This window comes from Antrostomus carolinensis, unplaced genomic scaffold (genome assembly GCF_000700745.2).
Source record: "Antrostomus carolinensis isolate BGI_N321 unplaced genomic scaffold, ASM70074v2 scaffold13949, whole genome shotgun sequence".
NCBI lineage: Eukaryota > Metazoa > Chordata > Aves > Caprimulgiformes > Caprimulgidae > Antrostomus > Antrostomus carolinensis.
In genome coordinates, this window is record NW_010339337.1 from 94,885 (window position 1) to 115,481 (window position 20,597).

Genomic DNA, 20,597 nt, shown 5'->3' on the forward strand with positions numbered 1-20,597 from the left:
GTATGGGTGAATGAGTATATGTTGTGACTGAATGAATTGATAGTTAGTATCTTTTTACTGGAAATCTACATTTCTGGATATATTTTTAATTATTATTATTAATTATTATTAATAATAATTTATTTATTTATTAGGGTTATGCTATTGACTTTACACAGATGGTATAAAAATGGAGAGTTATATTTGAGGCTTGCCAGCTTTGCCCATGTCTCATAAACAATGAAATATTGCAATCTTAAGCTTTATGCACAGAACAATTTTATATAGATATGTTATTGCAATTAGGTTTTTTTTCTCTGCAAGTGGTTGTTGCTCTGTTAAATGCCTAAAATATGTGCGACTCAAAAATGCAGGATATGGCCCAGTGAACAAAATAGCTCCATTATAGAGGAAAATTTGATGCATTTGGCAGATGACTGGTGCATGGATTACAGCAACATTAATATATGATCTGAACCTTGCTGTGGGTTTTATGTGACTTCTATGTATACTGCAATTCCAATACCAGTCGTGCCAACACACAATGCATCTGCTGCCTCTGAAATAGAAGAAGAATTCCTTACAGTTTTCCTCTTCAAGACCCCACATTTGTCAATAGTACTTCACAGTGCTATCCAACGTGTTCCTTACCCTGCACATTTAAAACAGGATATACCTCTACGAACTCTGGAAGCACTTACCAAACGATACGTTTATTTTGCAATATTCTTGGTGATGTTTCCTCTTTTAGTACAAGCTCTCAACCTGGAGATGTTCAAAACCTTTTGTAGGTGGTATGTCTGCAGCAGACTTTGCTGATTGTATCCATTGAAGCACAGAAGTGTCATGCTCAATATAATGGAGCTTTGAGTTTTTCAGAGACTTGAGACTCTTGCTCAGAGTTCTGTGGGGTTTCCTAGTGACCTCAAACATCTACCATCTTTAATACATAGCATAAAATTCACTTTATCTAGAGTGGGTCCAATTTTGTGAAGAATAGTTGAAAGATATATTTAAAAGGGCTGCCTTCAATGTTTCTTGCTAATATTTTGCAGTAGTAATGTGCATACCTGACATCAAATGTTTGGAAATTAAAATAATCCATTTTTAAAAATAAAACGGGTAATAGTGGAATAAATTAATCATTCCAGAAGAAGGTACTGGAGTTCTTTTACACTGTTAATGAGAACTGATTGCTTTTCATCTCTTCCATTTTTTTCATTTTTTTCATTATTTCTTCTAATTCCACAAAAATATTTTTCAGCGTGAGAGAACATCTTCAGGGAAAAAAAACAAACAAACAAGCCAAAAACCACCACTATGTTTAGGATGTGTCCCATGCTTATGACTTATACAATTTAATTAATTTATAACTTTACCTCATAAGCTGTCAAGTGCTTTCACTTCATTTCTTTTAAGTCACTGACTGTTGCTGAGGGATTTTTGCACTAATGGAAAATTTACCCTTTTTAAAGTCTGTTTTTGATAATTTCATGTTGGATGATTTTATTGAGGTAAAAATGAGTCTGGTCATTTGAATAATCTTTTTCTCTTTGTGGACTGTTATGGGGGCAAAGTGGAAAGGTTAGTTACTTGTGAAAGCGACTGTGGGAGGTGGGGGACTTCCTCAGAAACTGGCACCAAGCTTTGCTACTATTTCTTTTCAAGCAGGAAAAGAAAACAAATTGACATCTAATCTGTCCTGGAAAAGTATGGTTTAGTCAACTGCTGTTAAGAGAGAGAGAGCAAAATTGTGATTCTGTACAATTGTTGCTGTAAGATCACTCTGTTCGGTTCTGACATATACATGGCACAGCCTGCAAATAACTTGGCAAGCGTTTTTACAGTTAAGTCATCTAAATAAATGTGTCATGTTGCTGATGTGGATATCTTTGCTTTTATGCCTGTGAGCACCAAAGAGTTAGTATAAGGAGACTGACTTGCCGGAGTCCCTTTCCGACTGGTGCTGGTTTTGCTCATTTATTGTCTCAGAGTTGTCATGTTTTATAAGATCTCAACTTCCACTCCCCCCCCACCGCCCCAACATAATTTCACTTTCATCTGTTTTATTTTTCTTGGTAAGGTAAGGCTGCGTCACTAATTGTGCCTCTTGGATTCTTGCTCAGACTCTTTCCTTGGCAGCATATGAATTTACAAGGATGGTGAGTTCCTGTTGTCCAGCTTCAGTTCTGATTCTTTGCGCTTCCCTTAAAAAGCAAAATTCCACTAAATAATGCTTTGTCAAAGAAAATCTGCTCTCTGGATAGGAGGTTTGAGGCTTCAGGGGAAGTAAGATCTGAAGGTGATGGAGCAGGGAAAAGTTTATTGGTAAAGTTAATAAGATATTTTGGGGTTGTTTGAAGTTTAACTCAGCCAAACCATTTGATCATGTTTTAGTCTGTTATTGCCGTGCTTATGATACCAAAGCAAATATCTGGGACTGTTGTGTTAAATGGGGACAGGTCAAAACTTCACTGCAGGGAGGATTTTCACACTTAACTTCTGATATTTTTTTCTAGTCCCTGCACAACTCCTAACACATTTTTTCATATAATATATTAAAAAAAACCCATCTGGATGTGGGTGGAGATATTTGAAAACATCTGCATGTCAGACACATGTGTGGGCAACACTTACCCAGTTACTCCATCTGCTTTGGGGCCCTGCCTCTCTTTGTTTTTTGTTTTTTAATTCATGCAGGCTTGCTTTTTTCTACCAGAATGCAGAATGGGGTGTTACTTGTGTCAGTACCTGAAATGGTTATGGTGATAATTTTCCTAATATAGAGTAATGTGTTTGGACCATAAATACACGCATCACCCAAAAAATCTGGAGTCCTAAGGAGCAGCCTGAGTAGTTCTGTCCTAGGCTGTCACAATTAGGTCAAAGATGATGTAAATCCTGTGGTGAACTTTCCATTTGGTGTCAGCAAGTTGTTTGTGTTCCAAAAAAGGCAGACACTACACTTATGCTTTGTACCATATGGCATAAATTTAGCTGACGTCAGAACACATCCCATATGTCAAGTGGAGCGCCATCAACTTCTGCCATGCTAGTTTTTTTCTGTCACATATCATGATATGGCAAGTAGGTATCTCTCTCACTCACCACCAAAGCATTCTTACGCTAGATGTAAATATGTCAGAGTTTTCATTGAAAACAGCTTCTGGAAGACTACTGAACTTTTTTTTAATGAGCTTTGCTCATGCTTGAAACTTAAAATAATAGCATATTATTAATTTCTTCTGAATCTTGACTCCTTTTATTCTGAGAGTTGCTTTCTCAAAGTGCTAATTTAAAGTGGTTTGTGTACTTTCTCTAGGTTCCTGTAGATAGATCTTTTTGCATGTAAATGTGTTAAAGGGCTGCCCAAGATGCACAGGAGGTTTGGTGTTCAGATACTTAGAAAGGAATTTTTCCTTTCCATCCAGTGTTGCTGCAGACATAAAGCTGTGTTTCTCACACATGTTAGTCAAAGTAGTTAACTGTTGAATAGCAGTTTAAAAAGCATGATTTTTTTCAGAATGAAAATTTATAATCTTTTTTTTAATATTTAAAAATAATTTTTTAAAATGTCCATATTGCCTTTTCCTCCTTTTTAGTCTTCAAACCTCAAGTAACTTATTCATGGGAAGGTTTGATTTTGAGGTAGCTCTGTGTTAAGTCAACCTTTATACTGAACCTAGTATTCTTTCCTGGGTACCATTAATTAGCAAACACACAAAGTGCATTTTGGAGCATGGAAGAATCCCTGTGTAGAGACCAGTACTCTGCCTACGTATTACTGCAGGCACCAGAGCTGGCAGGCTGGACCTTGTGGGAGTTACTCATATGTATCAAAATCTTTATATTACTATGCATACATGTGACATATGTCATAAATCTGAGGAGAATGGGGAGCTCCAGCTGCAGTTCAGATGGGAAATATTGGTGGCTTTCCAGGAGTCCCACTGAAGGATGGGGCCTTGCTGAGCATGGGCTACCACATCCTACGTAACCTGCCAGCATCACCCTTCGTAGCCGCAGCAGGTTGGTTTCCTCGCCTGACAGAGGCTCTCGGCGCTGCCCACGCCAGCAGATCATGTAGCCACACTCCAAGGGCTGCACTTAACACCACTTCTATTGACACAGTCCACCTCGGTATAGTGGTTCCCTTGCGATGACATTGTTGGCAACTCAGAGGTGTGCTTTTACTGCAGGTAATAATAGGATCCTCTCAGGCACTGAAAAGGTCTTTTGGAATCACTTGTTTTTATTTTGCAGCTGTCCACTGCTGCGAGAAACCGATGTCTCTTTTCAGATCTTGTCTTACTCTCCCTCCTTCTTTTTCTTTCGGAGAAATACTCCACACAGGGATTTCTTACTGTCTGAGTTTATCCTTTCTTGTCAGATAAGTGGTGGATTTTTTTCTAATCTCCAGTTTCTTATCTATATTTCTTTCTTCCTAAATGATTCCCTCTGCCAAGTTTTGTTTTGTTTTAGCGAGCTTTGTACAAATGTGATTTTATTTCCCGGCCTCACAAGGTCCTAAAGCATGTGAGCAGTGAGAGTAGAAAAACGCATGATTTGGGTGTTGTCTTGAACTAGACCCTCAGTAACCTTCAAATCCCCCAGTGCTAGCTTCACCTTCATATAGCATGGCAGACTTGGCCAAACCCAACCAGAAAAGCAGCAAAGTAATCTAATTCCATATATTGATTTCTTTTTTGAAAGCATTCTCACAAAGCAGCCCGGTGGGAGTTTGTGTCCTATCTTCTGAGGGTGTATATGTGTATTTTTTAAAACGGAGACCGTGTGGGAAAGGATACTTGCTCTGCTACTGGGTGGTCCTATAATCTCTTAGCTGCTCTAGCATGTGACAGATCCTGTAGTAAGAGTCAAATGTTTCGGAAAAACTTAGTTTTATTTGATGGAAGTGGATTTACAGAATTGTGGAACACTCTTTAGCCTCTTGCCTTCAGATAGGAAATGTTTGCAGAAATACGTGACAAGTCCTTTTAGGAGTCCTTTAGTATGCAATGAATTTTATGCAGTGTATTTTTTATCTTCTGGATTTTTTATTGCTTTACATTCTTTTCCTCCGTATGGATGGCTGGGGAATTTGAACATCATGATGTGTCTCCTCGTGCCCATCATTCTGATTTATTTTATGCCTCTGTTCTGAGGTTTGCATTTTGACAAACTTTGCTTTTACTCCCTGTGTTCTCATCTATGAACAACTGTAAATCCTTACACAGAGGAAATTTTCTTACTCCCACTGCCACTAATACTGGTTCAGCTTGGAAACTGGGATTGCTGCTTCACTTGCTGTGAAGTTGATGGGCTGGGACATTGGCTGTTAGTCAGAGTACATACTCTAGGTCCCTGAAGGGGCTGTATTCTGTTTATTAACACATGCTGAAGCCTGTGTCAGCTTGTCTGGGCTGCTACTGACCTGCACTGACTCGACTGCAGAGATGTGAGAACCTGTGCCACAATCAGGCCTTTGTTAAGCTGAGTTTAGACATAACTGAAGAGTTATGAGACAGGACCCTGTGAGGAAAAAATCATATCTCAGACCAAGTTAAATCTTCAGTGAGGATAAAGCAGAGTTGAAGAGTAGAACTTGAAAGCTAATATTCCACACAATCCTAAAAGTAATTTTTCTTTTAAAAAATGATTTTCTTAATTGTAGGGATATTCTAGTATCTCTCCCTGTGCTTGTCAGAATCAATTACTTGTACATGATGACCATGGGAAAAAGACAGTGGGATTATTTTTTTTTTTAATATATTCTCCAGGGACATAATTTATCTGTGTAGAATTAAAGGGCAAGCTGAAGTTATCACAAAGCAAAGGATGTGAGCAGAGACTGCAAAGTAAATTAATAGAAGGGCTTTGAATGACAGTAGAGTTTTACAGCAGGGCAAAGATACATGGAAAATACTGACTAAGATAGAGAAAGATTTTTACTTGACAGTTTTTATACTCATGTTATGACCATGAATTCCCATAGCCATATTTAAAATTAATTATTTGTGTGGATGCAGACAGTCCTAACATCTGCCTGTACTGTGATTCTGTGTTCAGACAAGAGGAGCAGGAGAAAATGCAGCAAACAACTGACATTGATGCAATATGATCAGTGATAGCACATGCAACTGTGCAGTAAAATACAGCCTTAATTTCTCTGAGTTTTGGATTTTGTGGTGTGTCTGTGTTTGTAGAAATAGAAATCTTTTCTCTGACCAAGACCCTGAGGATTTTAATTTTCTCTATTTACGGTGATTCTAATAAACTGCAATAGAAATTTATCTTCTTGAGCATGTAAGGACTTTTCAATATTTTCTTCTTTTACTAGTAAAAGTTAAAATAAAACATGTGCACTTTCTAGTCAAATCACAAGACTTGGAGAAGGTATTTTGGCCAAAAATAATTCTGAGGTTATCTTGTATTTTGTGCACTGCTGATAACCTTTAAAAGTATGTAGATGTTTTTGTTCCATTTTTATCTTAGTACTGATCTCTTGTAAGGCTGAAATAAATAGTTTGATTATAACAACCCAAGTACTGCCATCCTGGTGGCAGGACAGTCACATCACTTCATTGGATCTGTTTGGTGTAATAAGTCTACTTTCATTCTATATTTTTCAAATCTTGGCAAATTTCTTAGCCAGTGAAAACCCAATTGCACCTAGTCCTCGTAGTCTTTGCCACCCTTCAGCAGATAATTGATCCAATCAATACAGGGTTCATTTACTTAGATATTGCTATAGCAGATCTGTTGCTAGCCAATTTTAAAGCAAAAACTACTGGGCAACATGTACTGGGATAATTACAGACTGTTCAGCCCTTGAGGAAAAGGATCTTCTACATAATAACTCTATCACATTCTTGTGAAGAGGTATAATTATCATCTCTATTTGTGCATTCTGCAGTGCAGTTCCTTGCTCAGCAGAAATATAGTATTTCTTTTACATTTTAAGCACGTTAGCCACTTTCCCTTAAATTATTTACTGAGTTTTCAGTTTTGGCTGAATTTCACTAAATGCCATCTGTATGTTTGTGTTAAAATCCAGTGTATTTATTGAGTACACATGGTTGTGCGTGCTTCGAAATAGCCAGGCCAATGAAAGCACACAAGTGTGAATGTACTCAGAATAGCCTTCATCTGGATTTCCCCAAGCATTGTGGGATTTGCCCAGCAACTCTAGAAGAATGGTAATTATGTCATATTGAGATCTTGTTGAACTGATTTTTCTCATTTTATTAAACCAGATCAGGTTAATAAAGGGCATCACTCCCTGACACTGGGCTCCGCCAGTCCCTCAAGTAAACATAGAACACTGAAAAACATAACAACTTACAATTTTAATGGAATTGCTGATAAATGAGAGTCTATGTCAATCAAAAATTTATTAGTCAAAGTAGAAAACAATATAGTATTTAACATACAGATTACTGGATATTTAAATGGTCTGTCTGCTAAAGAGCTTAGTCTAAGACACAGCAGGTAGAGAAAGAATGGCAGTAGTGCAACTTCAATCTTAATGTTTCATAGAATTTATGTATCTGTCACAAATAAAAACAGCAGTAATTTATTCTTTTGTGGACAATTCTATTAGGAGAACTCCACATGTTTGTTTTTTCTGGCTGTACCTGGATCTCTGGCTCCAGAGGATCATAGAAGGGGGCAGCCCCTTTCTAAAGAGAAATATTGTATATAATTATATAAATGGCTGTATGTAGTTTCATGCTTTTAATAGTAATAATGACACTTAGCACTTCAATAATGCTTGTTATGCACAGATCTCTGGTTTTATGCATGTTTCACTTAAGTATTCTTCTTTTGTAGAGCATAGGTATATCAAATGCATTTATTTGAAGTGTATCACCTTGAGTCATTAGCATCCCAGAAACATTTTTATATAATTGACATATAGCATTTTTATAATTGACAACTCACCTCTGTGGAATGTGTTCTATGACAAATGGTGTTGTGCCTATTTTGAAAGAGAGTACCTGCCTGCAGGTGAAGGACCAGTTGAGGGAATAACAAAGTTAAGGAAATCTAAAGCAATGTTCTAACAAGCAAAAGTTTACATTTCAAATCCTGATCCTTCATTAAACTGTGCTTTGGCAATCCTAGTCCATGTTTGTGCTTATGTTTATTAAGAGAAGGGGGTTTGGGATTTGTTGGGTTTTTCACTACAGTTCTTTTTTTGTCATACTAGGATCTTAATTAAAAATCTGTCACCTTGCAGTCCTGTCCATTTTCTCATCATAGTTAATTATAAACATCTCCTTAAGAAAGGAAGAGCTGTGAATTCAACAGATTATACCATGATCTTCACAAATCAAAATTAACATGCTGTATTAATTTCTTTGTTTAAGTCTAATTCCTCAGCTGGAATAAGTGAATAAGAGCTGAAGAAACAGATGCGGGAGCTTCTGAGTGATTTTTGGATTTGTGTTTGCAAAAGAATTTGTAGCGTTCCATAGTCACCTCTAACATAGCAACAATTTCATTTTTCTCTTTCATCTGAATCACTATATTTTATACCCTGACCTTTTGCTCTTCTTTTGCTTTTCTGAACTTACATGAACTATTCTAAGCATGCTACAAAATATGTAACACCCTTCAGTATTGTCTTTCACAATAGCTCTGGCATACTGACATTTAATTTAGATGTTTGTTGAAACAGATGAGCATTTCTATTCACTGCTTAATGAGATGCTTTCAATCCTAACTGCTTGTGACAAAAGAGTATTATTCTTTTTCATAATTTTTTTGTTTGTTTTCTTTGGAAGAACATAGCCAAAATATATATTAAGGGTCTGTCCTAAAATAGTAATGGATCACACACATGTTTCTGAAAATAATCCTGCCATAGCCAAATTCACAAATACCCCATCATGGATGATTTATTAAATGCACAAAGTACCCATTTCCTCAATACCCTTTTCATAATAAATTTCTACTTATTGTTCATTTTGTTACATATTGGTCAATATTCTTGCTGCTGTCTGAATCACTTACAACCTAGTCATTACAATACTTGTAATATTTTTTTGAATGATGGTATTTATGATTGTAGCTTTTTTAATTTGACAGGGTCCCAATTGTTCCATTACACAGTTTGTATTATCACTTGTTTCATTTATGCAGCTTATGTTAAAATCACCTAATATAATTATTTCTGACTATGCCCTGAAAGCCTGCAGATGTTTTCCCAATCTGCCTATAATATTTATAGCTGATCCCTTTGCTCTGTAAACAGCGAGCAATGTGGGGTAAATTAACCCTAATAAACGCCTTAATTGTGAAACTCATCAGACCTCTTTGGCTTGCTGAGGTGGTCTATGAACTGAGGAAGACTGTTGCCATATACCATTTTCTTGTCCTTGTTGCGGCTCTGCTTCCAAATACACGTTCTCTTTTCAAAATGTTTCATCAAACACTGTGCTGTGTTTTCCTTATAGTCATTGTCTAATATATGAATACCTTAAATTTATAGTGTTTGGTGTCAAAATACCAGGTGTGTTCAAGGCCTGATTTCCAAAGCTATACCTTGCAGCTTCCTGTTATTTTGGTTGAGATCCATGGCTGTGCAGCTTGTCTAAGAAATACTATCAAGATTTTTTCAGACAGGCAAAAAAAGCCACTTAGTGACTGTCTCCACACTAGTGTTCACTCATTAAGATCCCAGGGTAGCAACAGTTGTTGAATCAGCTTGTCACATTAAAATCTGCAGAATTTTTGGTTGCTTCATGTTAAACAAAATCTGGAATTGTGTGCTTGTTTCACACCTAAATTGTGATACTAATTTGAGTTATTTTCTAAATGGTGCTCCAAGATGTCATTGCTTGATGCTCATATTCGTAACAGTTGATACAAACATAATCTCAGAAGGAAGTCCTGAGGGTGGATGCATGTGGCTGAACATACCACCTTTGCTGGCAGGGGAGCTGGAAAGCTTTTCCCACATCCAAATCCCTTGCAGCTAACCCTCCTGTTTTATTTCTGTGCTATTTGTGTGTTATTAAAAAATAAGCAATAATACTATATGAAACAGTCCTCTAAAGTATGCTGCTGTGCTGTTTCTCTTTTTTCTTTCATTCCATGTTGGACACAATAGTGCCTTGTGTTTGCACAGTTGTGTAATTTTTGTTGTATGCAATGAGAGTTTATTTTCATAGTGACTGTGTGTAATAGCTCAGTATGTATGTTTATTATTATCATGTTGGGTTTTAATGGACTGGTCTTGCAAGTACTGTGCTTGCTCAATACCCACCTCCCACCAAAGGCTTGCAGGACCTGGAGCCTACAACTATACAACAGCTTAAACTAATAAAAATAACAATTCTTCACACAGAGTATCACAATGTGAAGGTTAATTTTTCCTTTGAGAATTAATTGATGAGTGAATAAACAGATCTTTAATAGTGAGAAAATGAGATTACACTATGAAATGGAAATGTGTATGTGTGATCTGGGGAGAGATTGTACTTGCAGTAGCTGTAAAAATTTACCTCCGTGTGCTAGTGGCATCTTTATGTGAATAAGAGCAGGAGAAGCAGTAGAGAGCAATATATACTTTAAAAGTCTACCTGAGAGAAATATACTCTCTCAACTACTGGTATGGTCCCCATCATTGCAGCGTGTGAATGTTTCAGAATCTTTAGGAGATTTATTCTTGCAACATCCCTGTTGGGTGAAGAATTGCAGTTTTACTCCTTTCACAGAATGGAATTGAAAAGCACAGGAAGTTTTAAAAGGTCAAAAAAAGTCTGTTGTGGGGCTTGGAATTGAAGGAGAGTTGTCAAGTCAAAGGCCGAAGTGTTGAGTACTGTATTATTATATCCCTTGAAATTTTACCTGCTTTCAGATTCGCACAGTGGCCTGGTCAGTTTTTGTTTCTAAAATGGTGGTGTTTTCATTCATTTTTCCATGCTAATTGGTGCTAAAATGGGAAGATAAGCTCATTTAGAGTAGTTTCCAATATTTTTATTTTTGTTATTTTCTAGATGTCAGTGCTGAACCCAGAGCTCACATTAAAAAACATCTTTAAGTGAAAACATTTTACTCATTAATCCAATCCTAAATTATGGTATAGTGTTTCTGTATAGCTTCTATATAGTAAATATGTACGTGTTTTGAGGTGGTCTGATTTCACACACAGGTGTTAATTGGTTTCATTTTTACAACTAAGTTTTTGTTAACATGTCACACTAATGTTAAATCATTCTACTTAAGCTGTTTATTTCTTTTTAAAATGAATTCTTTGCCAGGCCTCATAGGATGAAGATCTGCTTCAGCTGCAGGAATAAAATATTTTCCTGCTCCTAATGTAGGATTCTATGGTAAATCTGAACCCTTTAGTAAGGAGATGCTGTGTAGTGCTGCATGTCATTCAACTGAAGCATCATAGACTGTCCTCTATAATGTCCTCCTCTTAAGAGAATGCAAGATGTAGGGAATTGAGAAAATAAGGGAAAGGGACAGGAGAGGGAGATGGGACTGTTTTCCTGTCTTTTCTATAGGTACATGGAACTTCAAGACTGTATTTCTCCATGTTTGGCAGTGGATGTGCATGACTTGTGTGGTGTGTGTGTGTGTTAACTTAGACAGGAAGGCCCAGCCCTACCTCTTACGTGCAGACTCGATCCTCACCTCTCCAAGGGGATCGTGTGTCAGTTTTGGCATAGCACAGATGCAGTGGATCTTGGCAGCTAAGGCTGGCCCTTCCAAGCATTTTTATATAGGAAGAGGAGTGTACTGGCCAATTTCAGAACTCTTAACACTGCTTTTAACTGTGAATTTCCAGAATGCTTTCTATCAGTTTGGAGTTTGGTTAAATATATTTGTCTGTGATAAATTAGCTGTGCTTCTCAGGGGTATGTGGATATAGGAGGCGTATAGGCTGACTTGAGAAAACTTGAAGCTGCAGATTAGTTTTTTTCCCACTCCCTGCAAATTTCTTCTATGAAATGATGAGGGGTAATATAGGTGAGACCAAATATTTATCTCCCTTTTAGCAGGAAGGTGCTTTTAGTCAATGTTGTCTATTCTTCTTTGTCTTTCCATTCTTACTCCCATACTTTATGTCGGGTAACTAATATGAAGAAAAAGGAAAACCTGGAAAAATGTTTTCATTATAGTTTGGAGAGTTTTCAGTTGACACTTTTTAAAAAAAATTACTTTTGGATTTTTTGCCAGTGTTTAAGTTTGGGTGTTTTTATCATAATCATTGGAAAGTTTTATAGATTGAGTCTCATATTCAGAAACAAAAAATGTCAAAAGCTGAGAATGGAATAATCCAAGTTTTTTAAAACCTGTTTAGCAAATGTATATGTGACTGACAAGGATGTGAATGGCAAATATGAGATCTACTTGAATGCCAGTTAAATTTTGAATGGCCATAGATTATAAGCACTGCCTACAGTTGCTTGTTGGTGAAGCTGAAGTCTTAGTGACCTTTAAATATTTAACTTGGGTTATTTCATTGCATTAATCCTTTCTCGGATATAATTAGACAGGTGATGAAAAACAAATTGTAAATAACAGTTGTCCCTTGTGTTGGAAAGAATAACACTCAATGGTATTCATTCACATACATAGTGGGAAAATGATTCGTGCACTTCCTATGCTTGAATAGCTTAATATATCAGTTGTTGTGGTTCATCATTAAAATAATGGAAATTACAATGTGCTTTAAAAATCTTAAATAGCAAGATATGCTTTGAAAGAATGAGGCCAGCTCATAAAATCAAAAGGATAACATAATAAATAAAATTCCAGAAACCTGAGCATGTCTACTACAGCTTTGCCCTCCTTCTGACTGTGGTGTTGATGTTGGCAGGCAGTAGGCTGTGATCGACAACTTGGGAGCAATGCCAAGGAAGACAACTGTGGAATCTGTGCAGGAGATGGTTCAACATGCAGGCTTGTGAGGGGACAAGCTAAGGCACATGTCTCACCAGAAAAAAGTAGGTTGCAAATTGATCCTATGGTAATTTATCCTTGACTGTGTTTTCTGCTTGTACATTAATATGCGTATTGCAGAATATTGACCTTTTCACTATATACTTGTTTGCAGTTTTCCAAAGCTACTTATTCTAAAGTCTGTGCTAGATTAGTCTATTGAAATTCCATGAGGGATTCCACACATTAGGGTATAGCTAGGAAAGAATTTGAGATATGCATTTTTTTTATAGAGCTACTCAATTCATTCTATCAGGAATAATCATCAAGATGCACATCTTATTTTAGAGGGTATCCTCATGTTGCAATATATGTGATGCTGCAGCAATGTTTTTAAATCATGGAAACATCTTATAGATGGTTTTATGGAAATTGTGGCCTGTGATTGAAAGTGTCTGGTTTTCAACTTAACTTTTTTTTTTTTTTCCCCCCTTTTTTTCCAAAAGTGTCTAAAGACAGTTGAACTTCAGATACAAGTTAACTACTTGTATGGTACAAAAAACACAAAGTGAAAAGGTGTAATACTTTGTTATCTTTTTTGTGTTTGGCTCAAATTTTGCCATCTTTATCAAAATAATTAGTATCTTACTGTGGGTAACTCTGTGGGTCTCAGTAGTATTGAAACTATAAGAGAGTAGGTGTATCAGAATTAGGCCTTTTATTGAAGTCTTAAGAGTCTAGCTTTTTTAATAACCAGGCAAGGTTTGTCACATGGAGGCTCGCCTCTGACACTTGTGCTTTCCACCCTCATAGATGATGATCCCTATAATCTCACAGCGTATGCCCCTTGTGTTTTTTCACGTGAGATTAACACACTGCTGCCCAGAGAAGTTGTGAATGCTCCCTCCCTGGAAGTGTTCAAGGCCAGGTTGGATGAGGCTTTGAGCAACCTGGTCTAGTGGAAGGTGGAGGGTTGAAACTAGATGATCTTTAATGTCCCTTCCAACCCAAACCATTCTGTGATTCTATGATAGTTGCCTGACGTCTATTTTTTCTGTTTCTGAATTCACAATGTGCATTTGTCACATGGAGGTGGAGCCTTTGGGGTTCATTATTTTCCTGCCAAGCCACAAAATGCAAGGGTGATGATGTGGTGCTCTTAAAGTCAATACTCAAAGTTCAAATGCAAGCAGGTATTTTTTTCAAATAGATGATGCACTTGCCTTTGATAGCTGCATATATTTTAGTACTATTGTAGTTCAGCCTGCAAAGATTGCACTTGTGCCCTGATTTTGAAATAACTGTTTGGTTTATCTTGTACTGCAGTAGGCTAGATTGTATGAATGACCATTCATGTAAGCAGAACAGTACACATGCTACTAAAATCAGAACTTTTACTGATTTTCGTGGTATTGTGATAGGGCCAAAGTCTTTTTTGGGTCAAGTTGTTCAACACTATGGAAGCAGTTTCATATAATCATCCTCTGTGTGAATGAAATGTGGAAATAAAGCCATGCTAATGTATCAGTGAAGGAAGACATCTTCCAAACAGTCATTCATAAACGTTCAGAACTGGTGTTGAGAAGTAAAATATCAACACATGACAGATATATTTAAAAGGAAGCTTGTAAGGTTGTGAGCAGTATGTAAATTTAATTGTGCAATGAGGCAAATTAAAGAATTGGAAGGAAAGCAAGAGCCAAAGATTTTATTATGGAAAGAAAAAAAAAAGAGGGAAAATAAAAGTGCCTAGTTATCTTGGTTCTTAATTTTAAAAAGTTCAGACATTGATATCAAATGATTTCTCATAAAAGACTCACTTTGTTTTGTTATTTTTTTAAAGTTTTTATGTAAAATGAATGCCTTTGATCAGAAAGTTAAGCAGCACTGAAAGAAATCTTACTGTTTTGCAAATATGAAACAAACTGTCATTTGAAAAGCTCTTTATTTTTTCCACTAACACTTAATTGCTTTTGAAAGACAAAGTAAGTTAGACTTATGCCAGGAAGCCAGATTCTAAAATTCTGGTAAAATGATTAAAGGTTTGACTAATGATATTCAAACAAAAATTGTAATAGGTTGTAAAATGTACCATCCCATTGGGAATTGAGATATCATGGGCCTGATATTTCTAGTACTATATGCATGGAACTCCCATTAACTCCACTGCACTTTGTGCACATGGAAAAGTTGTAGGATTGGGCCCTGATGTCTGCTTTCTACACAGTTACTGGCAAGAAATGGTAGGAAAGTGTCCTGGTTCTGATATGAAGAAAGAAGAAAAGATGCTGGTTCTGAAACTAACAGAGAGTGAAGTTGAAGGCACAGACTTGACCTAATCTGGTCTTATTTGATTCTCAAACTATTTGATACTTGCAAGTTTTACCTCTCTCAACTTTTTGCTAAAAGCTTCATACAAAAGGTTTCGATGTTGATAGCTTTGTGACTGAATTTCTTCTTGCCATGTGTTTTATTTCCTATGACATTTGTGTAATTTACCACTGATTGCTTATTGTCACATGTTTGTATTTCATCATCCCCGAGCACACTTAACCAAAACCCTAACTTCTCTTTTGTCATTTATCTAAACAGGGCTCCCTATTCAGTATCATCAGCTTGCTCAGTTTTGTGACAACTTGCTACCTCACATCTTTTTCCCTCGTTGAAATCAATATACATGGAGCTAATAACCTCCATTGTCAAGGTTGCCTGATACTTCACTTTTATACAAATGATTTTTTGCCAAAATTCAAAAGTTGGGTCAGAAACTTTCCATGCCAGGTGCTGAATGTTTTGGAGAAAATTCAGCCAAAACAACTCAGCATATTCCAAGGACACAGCAGAGAAAAACATGTTGTTTCCCACTGTCAAAACATTCCTGAAACCTTTTCTTTAATATGTCTCAACATCCCCCATTGTTGGACTCGATCACGAATCAGGGATTTGAAATTTGGAAGGCAAAGTTCTTCTGGTCATGGACAAGTCTTTTGCAATATCTGTGAATATCAACAGATTTTACTACAATTCTTCAAAAAAAGAGAAAAAACCCCTTTTTCTTCAGGCTCTGTAGAGGCTTCTTGGATGTTAACATCTGACATGTCTGAAAACTTGTCCTTTTAAGTGTACTCTACCTTGTTACATGTCCTTAACTGCAAACAAATCACATGTGTGCAGTTTCCTTAGAATAAACTAACATGTTGCTTTTCCAGAGCTAAGTATCCTTGAGGTTGCTCTTCCTTTCTAATTTGTTGCAGTGTAGAATGGGTACCATGGGATGAGCTCTGTGATGCCTCCTGCCTCACATTTAGACAATGCAGAAGAGATTTTGTGGAGAGCTTCTGAATTTCCTGAGCTTCAAAATTCTGACTGGGTGTGATGAGAACACGAGGAGAGGGAAAGATGAGACTAACTGAACAGAAAAATTTGACATCTGTTCATACAGTGAAGCAAAGACAGATATGAGAAGGTGGGAGAGGCACCTAGGACTGGGTGTACAGATACAGTGAAGGTGTAGGATGAAGGAAAAAGAGGAAGAGTAGAAGACTGATAAGAAGTTTCTCACTCCATCTCCCACCCCAGATTCCTTATCTGGGATGGGAGATGGAGTGAGAAACACTTGGAAAGGAAGGGGGAAAATCAACTGTGTATATAGTCAGGAGAGGGAATTGGGGCTGGTTTGGCAGGAAAACCATGTGAGGGGAGGGGGATAGAAGGCAAATACATTAGCATTTCAGTTTGGATAAATGTTTTTTGAAGCAAATTTCATCACGGTCCTAACATATTGCTCATCAGTTGATATCATGGAATGGTCTTGGAGAGCATGAGCTGGATGTTTTCGGATGAATCTAAACCAGAAGATGTGCCTCAGAAAAGCACCTAATGTTCTCCAACAGCTACTGAATATGCACTCCCTGGGATCAAACTAGAGTTAGTCCAAAGTGAAGCACCTGCAATGTGTATAGTGTTGATGTTGGGTCTTCAGCGGCATCTATTTTAGTCTATGGATCCATTTAGTTTGGTTGGTTTACTTGGAACTGTTATAGGTAGTATGAAGCCTCCTTCTTTGCTTTCCTGATACCTTGTCTTGGAGAAAATCCTGTGTAAGCACATTGTCTATTTCATTATTTATTTCACATTGCATTTCATTGAGATCCATTTTCTTGATGGGCTACTTACTGTGTGTCTTTGTGCACTTTGTCCCATGCATACAAATTTTAGAAGAGGTGTCCAGAAGTAGAAGGGAGCGTGCATGTAACTAAAATGAGTTGAGGCCACACTCTTCATCTCAAAAGCAGGTTACCACACCTTAGAAAGACTTACTCAACCATGCAAAGATATGGCATTCTCAGGTGAAGAGGCAGCCTTGAGTCATAAGACCAGTGGACATAGGGATGGAGGTACAGAGAAGTGGGAGTGTGCGACTGGCGAGGGAAGGACTCAAGGACAGAAACAATGTACCCGTACAGATGTTGCAATGTGACTTTTAGGGTCAGGATACATAACTACTGCTTTCAGTAGCACATACCTGTCTAGTTCAGGTGTCTTTTAAAAGAGTAGATATTGTCTTTGCACAGATTCTTGTCATTAGGCAGGTCAGCGCACACCCCCAGCACCAATGTCTTCTGAAATTATGCCTAATGTTAGAGTGGATGAGGGAAGCCACTTGGACTAGATGATCTTTTGAGGTCCCCTCCAGTCCCCATCATTCTGTGATAAGACTCCAAACATTTTGAGCTTTTTAGTTCCCCTGTGCTGGTAGTTGTTCCTAGACTAATGTTCTTTTAATTTTGAGAGCACATAGGCCTTTGATCAGAACTGGAGGACCAACAGATAAGTGCTGGGCAAATACATGGAAAGAAACAGTATTAATAGGCCTGAAAAAAACTCTTTACCCTACTATAAGAGGAGAGAGGGAAAAACCCCAACTGGCCCATATGTGAAACAGTAAATGGGTCTACCATGGCCCACATGGAAAAATAAATAAAACCTGCTGTATTGGATTGAACTCAGGAATGTGGCCCCTTTATTTTGATCCTGGGGATTAGCTCCCAGTCTTACCATAGCAGGGAGTCTGATCTTGCTCTCATTGAAATCCAAAATCTAAATCCACATTAACACCATAGAAACAGGATCAAACCTTGCCATCTAAAGTAAAAGCAATTTGGGAGCTTAATCAGCAAGTGTTGTGTGCAGTGTGTGCCCACATATTTGCTAAGAGTCCCTGGGTAAGAGCAGAAAGCCCATTTCAAGCAGGTGATGATGACCCACACCCTCGGGAATCCCTACAGTGGAAGCAGGATTAGAATAGAGAGACACTGTCTCACCTGTTTCTCAGTTTTTAAGGTGAGCTTTATGACTCTAAAATCAGATTTTACAGTCTAACATTTCTACATGTTCCAGATGATTTTGGGCTTATTTGTTTTCAGCTTTAGACAAAGGTCAGCAAGTAACTTTCAAGGATACATAAACAGTATTGGGGGAGGGGGGCTGTGGGGAATGATACTTGGAAATTCTATGTATAGATTTCAGGGTAGCAACTTCCCTTTATATTTTCATAAGAGTTCAGTTTTTTTTTAAACAGTGTGAATCCCACTGATTTAATGAGAAACGTACAGCATAACCATTTTTAAATGGGTTTAAAGGGCCTTGTGTTCCTTTAAGAATATTAATTACATGCTTCAACTGAGAACTGTGGACTTCTGGAATATATAGTTTTAGAGCCAGACCTGGACAACTACTGTTTTGTAGGAAGTTAAAGCTGTCCTTGGGAGAAGGTGGAGTCCCTTAGGTCAGCTCTATCCCATTTTCTTCCAATTCCCCATCTCGGTTCAGAATTCCAAAAATCTCACTTTTAGTTTTTCCAGTAATTTACTTCATCTCATGAAGAGGCTGCTAGGTCATAATTATCTCAGTCTGGTTACAAGAATCTCCTGCTTTCAGACTTCTTGACAGGTCTGTGGGGCTGCAGAAGTTGAATGTTGCTGTGGTGGTGAACTTAGTCATCTCCTCTAATGCAAATAAAATACTTTCTGGTAATATTGTCTCCGCCGCAGAGAAACACCAAATTTAGCACCCCCATGAGACTTTTGGACCATATCAGAGAGTGCTTCGGTGGGGGTGGAATGTCTGTAGTACTGCTAAAGGAATGTGAAGCATCCTGAAAAAGGATCAACAAGGCCTGCCGAGGCGAGTGGAGCTTGCTGTAAGGAGGTGGAGGAAGCGCAGCAGAACGACCCTGGTTGTTCTCAAGAGGAGCAGTCCTACACATCTCTGCACATCTGCAAATCTGGGCCTCGTCTGTTCAGCGCGAAGTGCCCTTGGTTCCACTTCAAAACAGCAGTTGTGCGTATTCAGAACTGGTCATAATCAGACTCTTATTTGAGGTTTTGTGCTGTAACTGCTGGTTGGTTGTCAAGACAGGATACAATTCCTGACCAAGTAGCGACAGATGGGCCCCTCAAACCTGCTTTCTCTCAAATACTGTGGAGCACATATGAATTCAGTAGTTATTTCCTTACTTTAAAGATATATACATCCACTACCTTTTGGCTATCTTTAGCAATGCGCCTGATGAAAAACCAAGATGCAAAAAGATATTAAGTGGTTCAGTAGTTAATGTTTTTTCCAGGGTTCCTTAACTGTATTATTGTTCTTACTGTAGTATTTTGCACTCTGGTGGAATACCCAAGTATGAAATTAATAAAGATCATATTTTATTACATCCAAAATAAATTGTTATATTTAAATGACCTTCTTAGAAATTGGCGATATAAAAAACTGTAATGTAAGAAGGTGTTTATTTCAGAAAAAATAATTGCAGTATTTACTTGAAGTATCCTGAACATTTGGCGAGATTTCATACTTATGCTAAGGAGATGTAAACCAGAAGCTGATAATTTAGCATCTACTATAAAAGGGTTGGGTTTAAAGTGGAAAGAAACATTCTTCAACTATTTTTTATTTAAAACTAAACTCAGATATTCTTCCTCTGAATATTGTATGAGTAAATCTGGAGCCAATGTATCACTGACCTTCAACTCACATTACTTTTTGAATTTGTAAAAATGAAGTTCCTCTACACCAGCCCCTAGATCTCTGTTAATGCCATCACTGAACAGAGCATCCTCTGTGGGGTGTACCTGCAATGGGCCCGTGTTTGCAGGTCCTGCCTCAAAGATTTGCAGTTGAGCTGTGATGGAAATGGGAGACAGCACGTCGGGACTTTGTTGCTTGGACACTTTTTATCCTTTTGTGGATATCCCTGTTGTGTGCTGTGCGTACCCTTTTCCAAAAGCATTGCTCTTGTTGGCATGAAAGACTCTGGTCTATTGATTTGACTGTTAACTCAGCTTGCTTGGGCAATTCACAGAGTTCCTACATTTGAAATGGAAAGTAATAACTTTCTGCCTTTGTAAAATGCACTGAAGTAAGTGTGTTGTACATTTATATATGAAGAGGCCACTCAGGCAGCCAAAAACTGTTTTGTACTGACATGTACTATTCAGGGCTGGTTTGGTTTATAGTTAATTTTAAATTGAGGCCCTTACTGGAAGGAATGATCTTATATGGTAAGTTAGATGCAGACACTATGTTATAACATGTACATTATAGCTAATATATATTTGCTCTTAACTGATCTGTAATTGGTTAAGGGTTAGTGTTAAGTAGATGATTTATTTCCTGTAAGTCCTGCCACATATTAAAGCTGTGACCTG

At 37.5% G+C, this 20,597-nt stretch overlaps 1 protein-coding gene across 1 annotated transcript in view; it reads left to right on the forward strand.

Annotated features, from left to right (window-relative positions):
* ADAMTSL3 (ADAMTS like 3) overlaps positions 1-20,597 on the forward strand; it is a 158,399-nt gene that overhangs the window by 93,755 nt on the left and 44,047 nt on the right. The window contains 1 exon segment of the mRNA XM_010175808.2: positions 12,821-12,947. Coding sequence (XP_010174110.1) covers positions 12,821-12,947 — 127 coding nt within the window.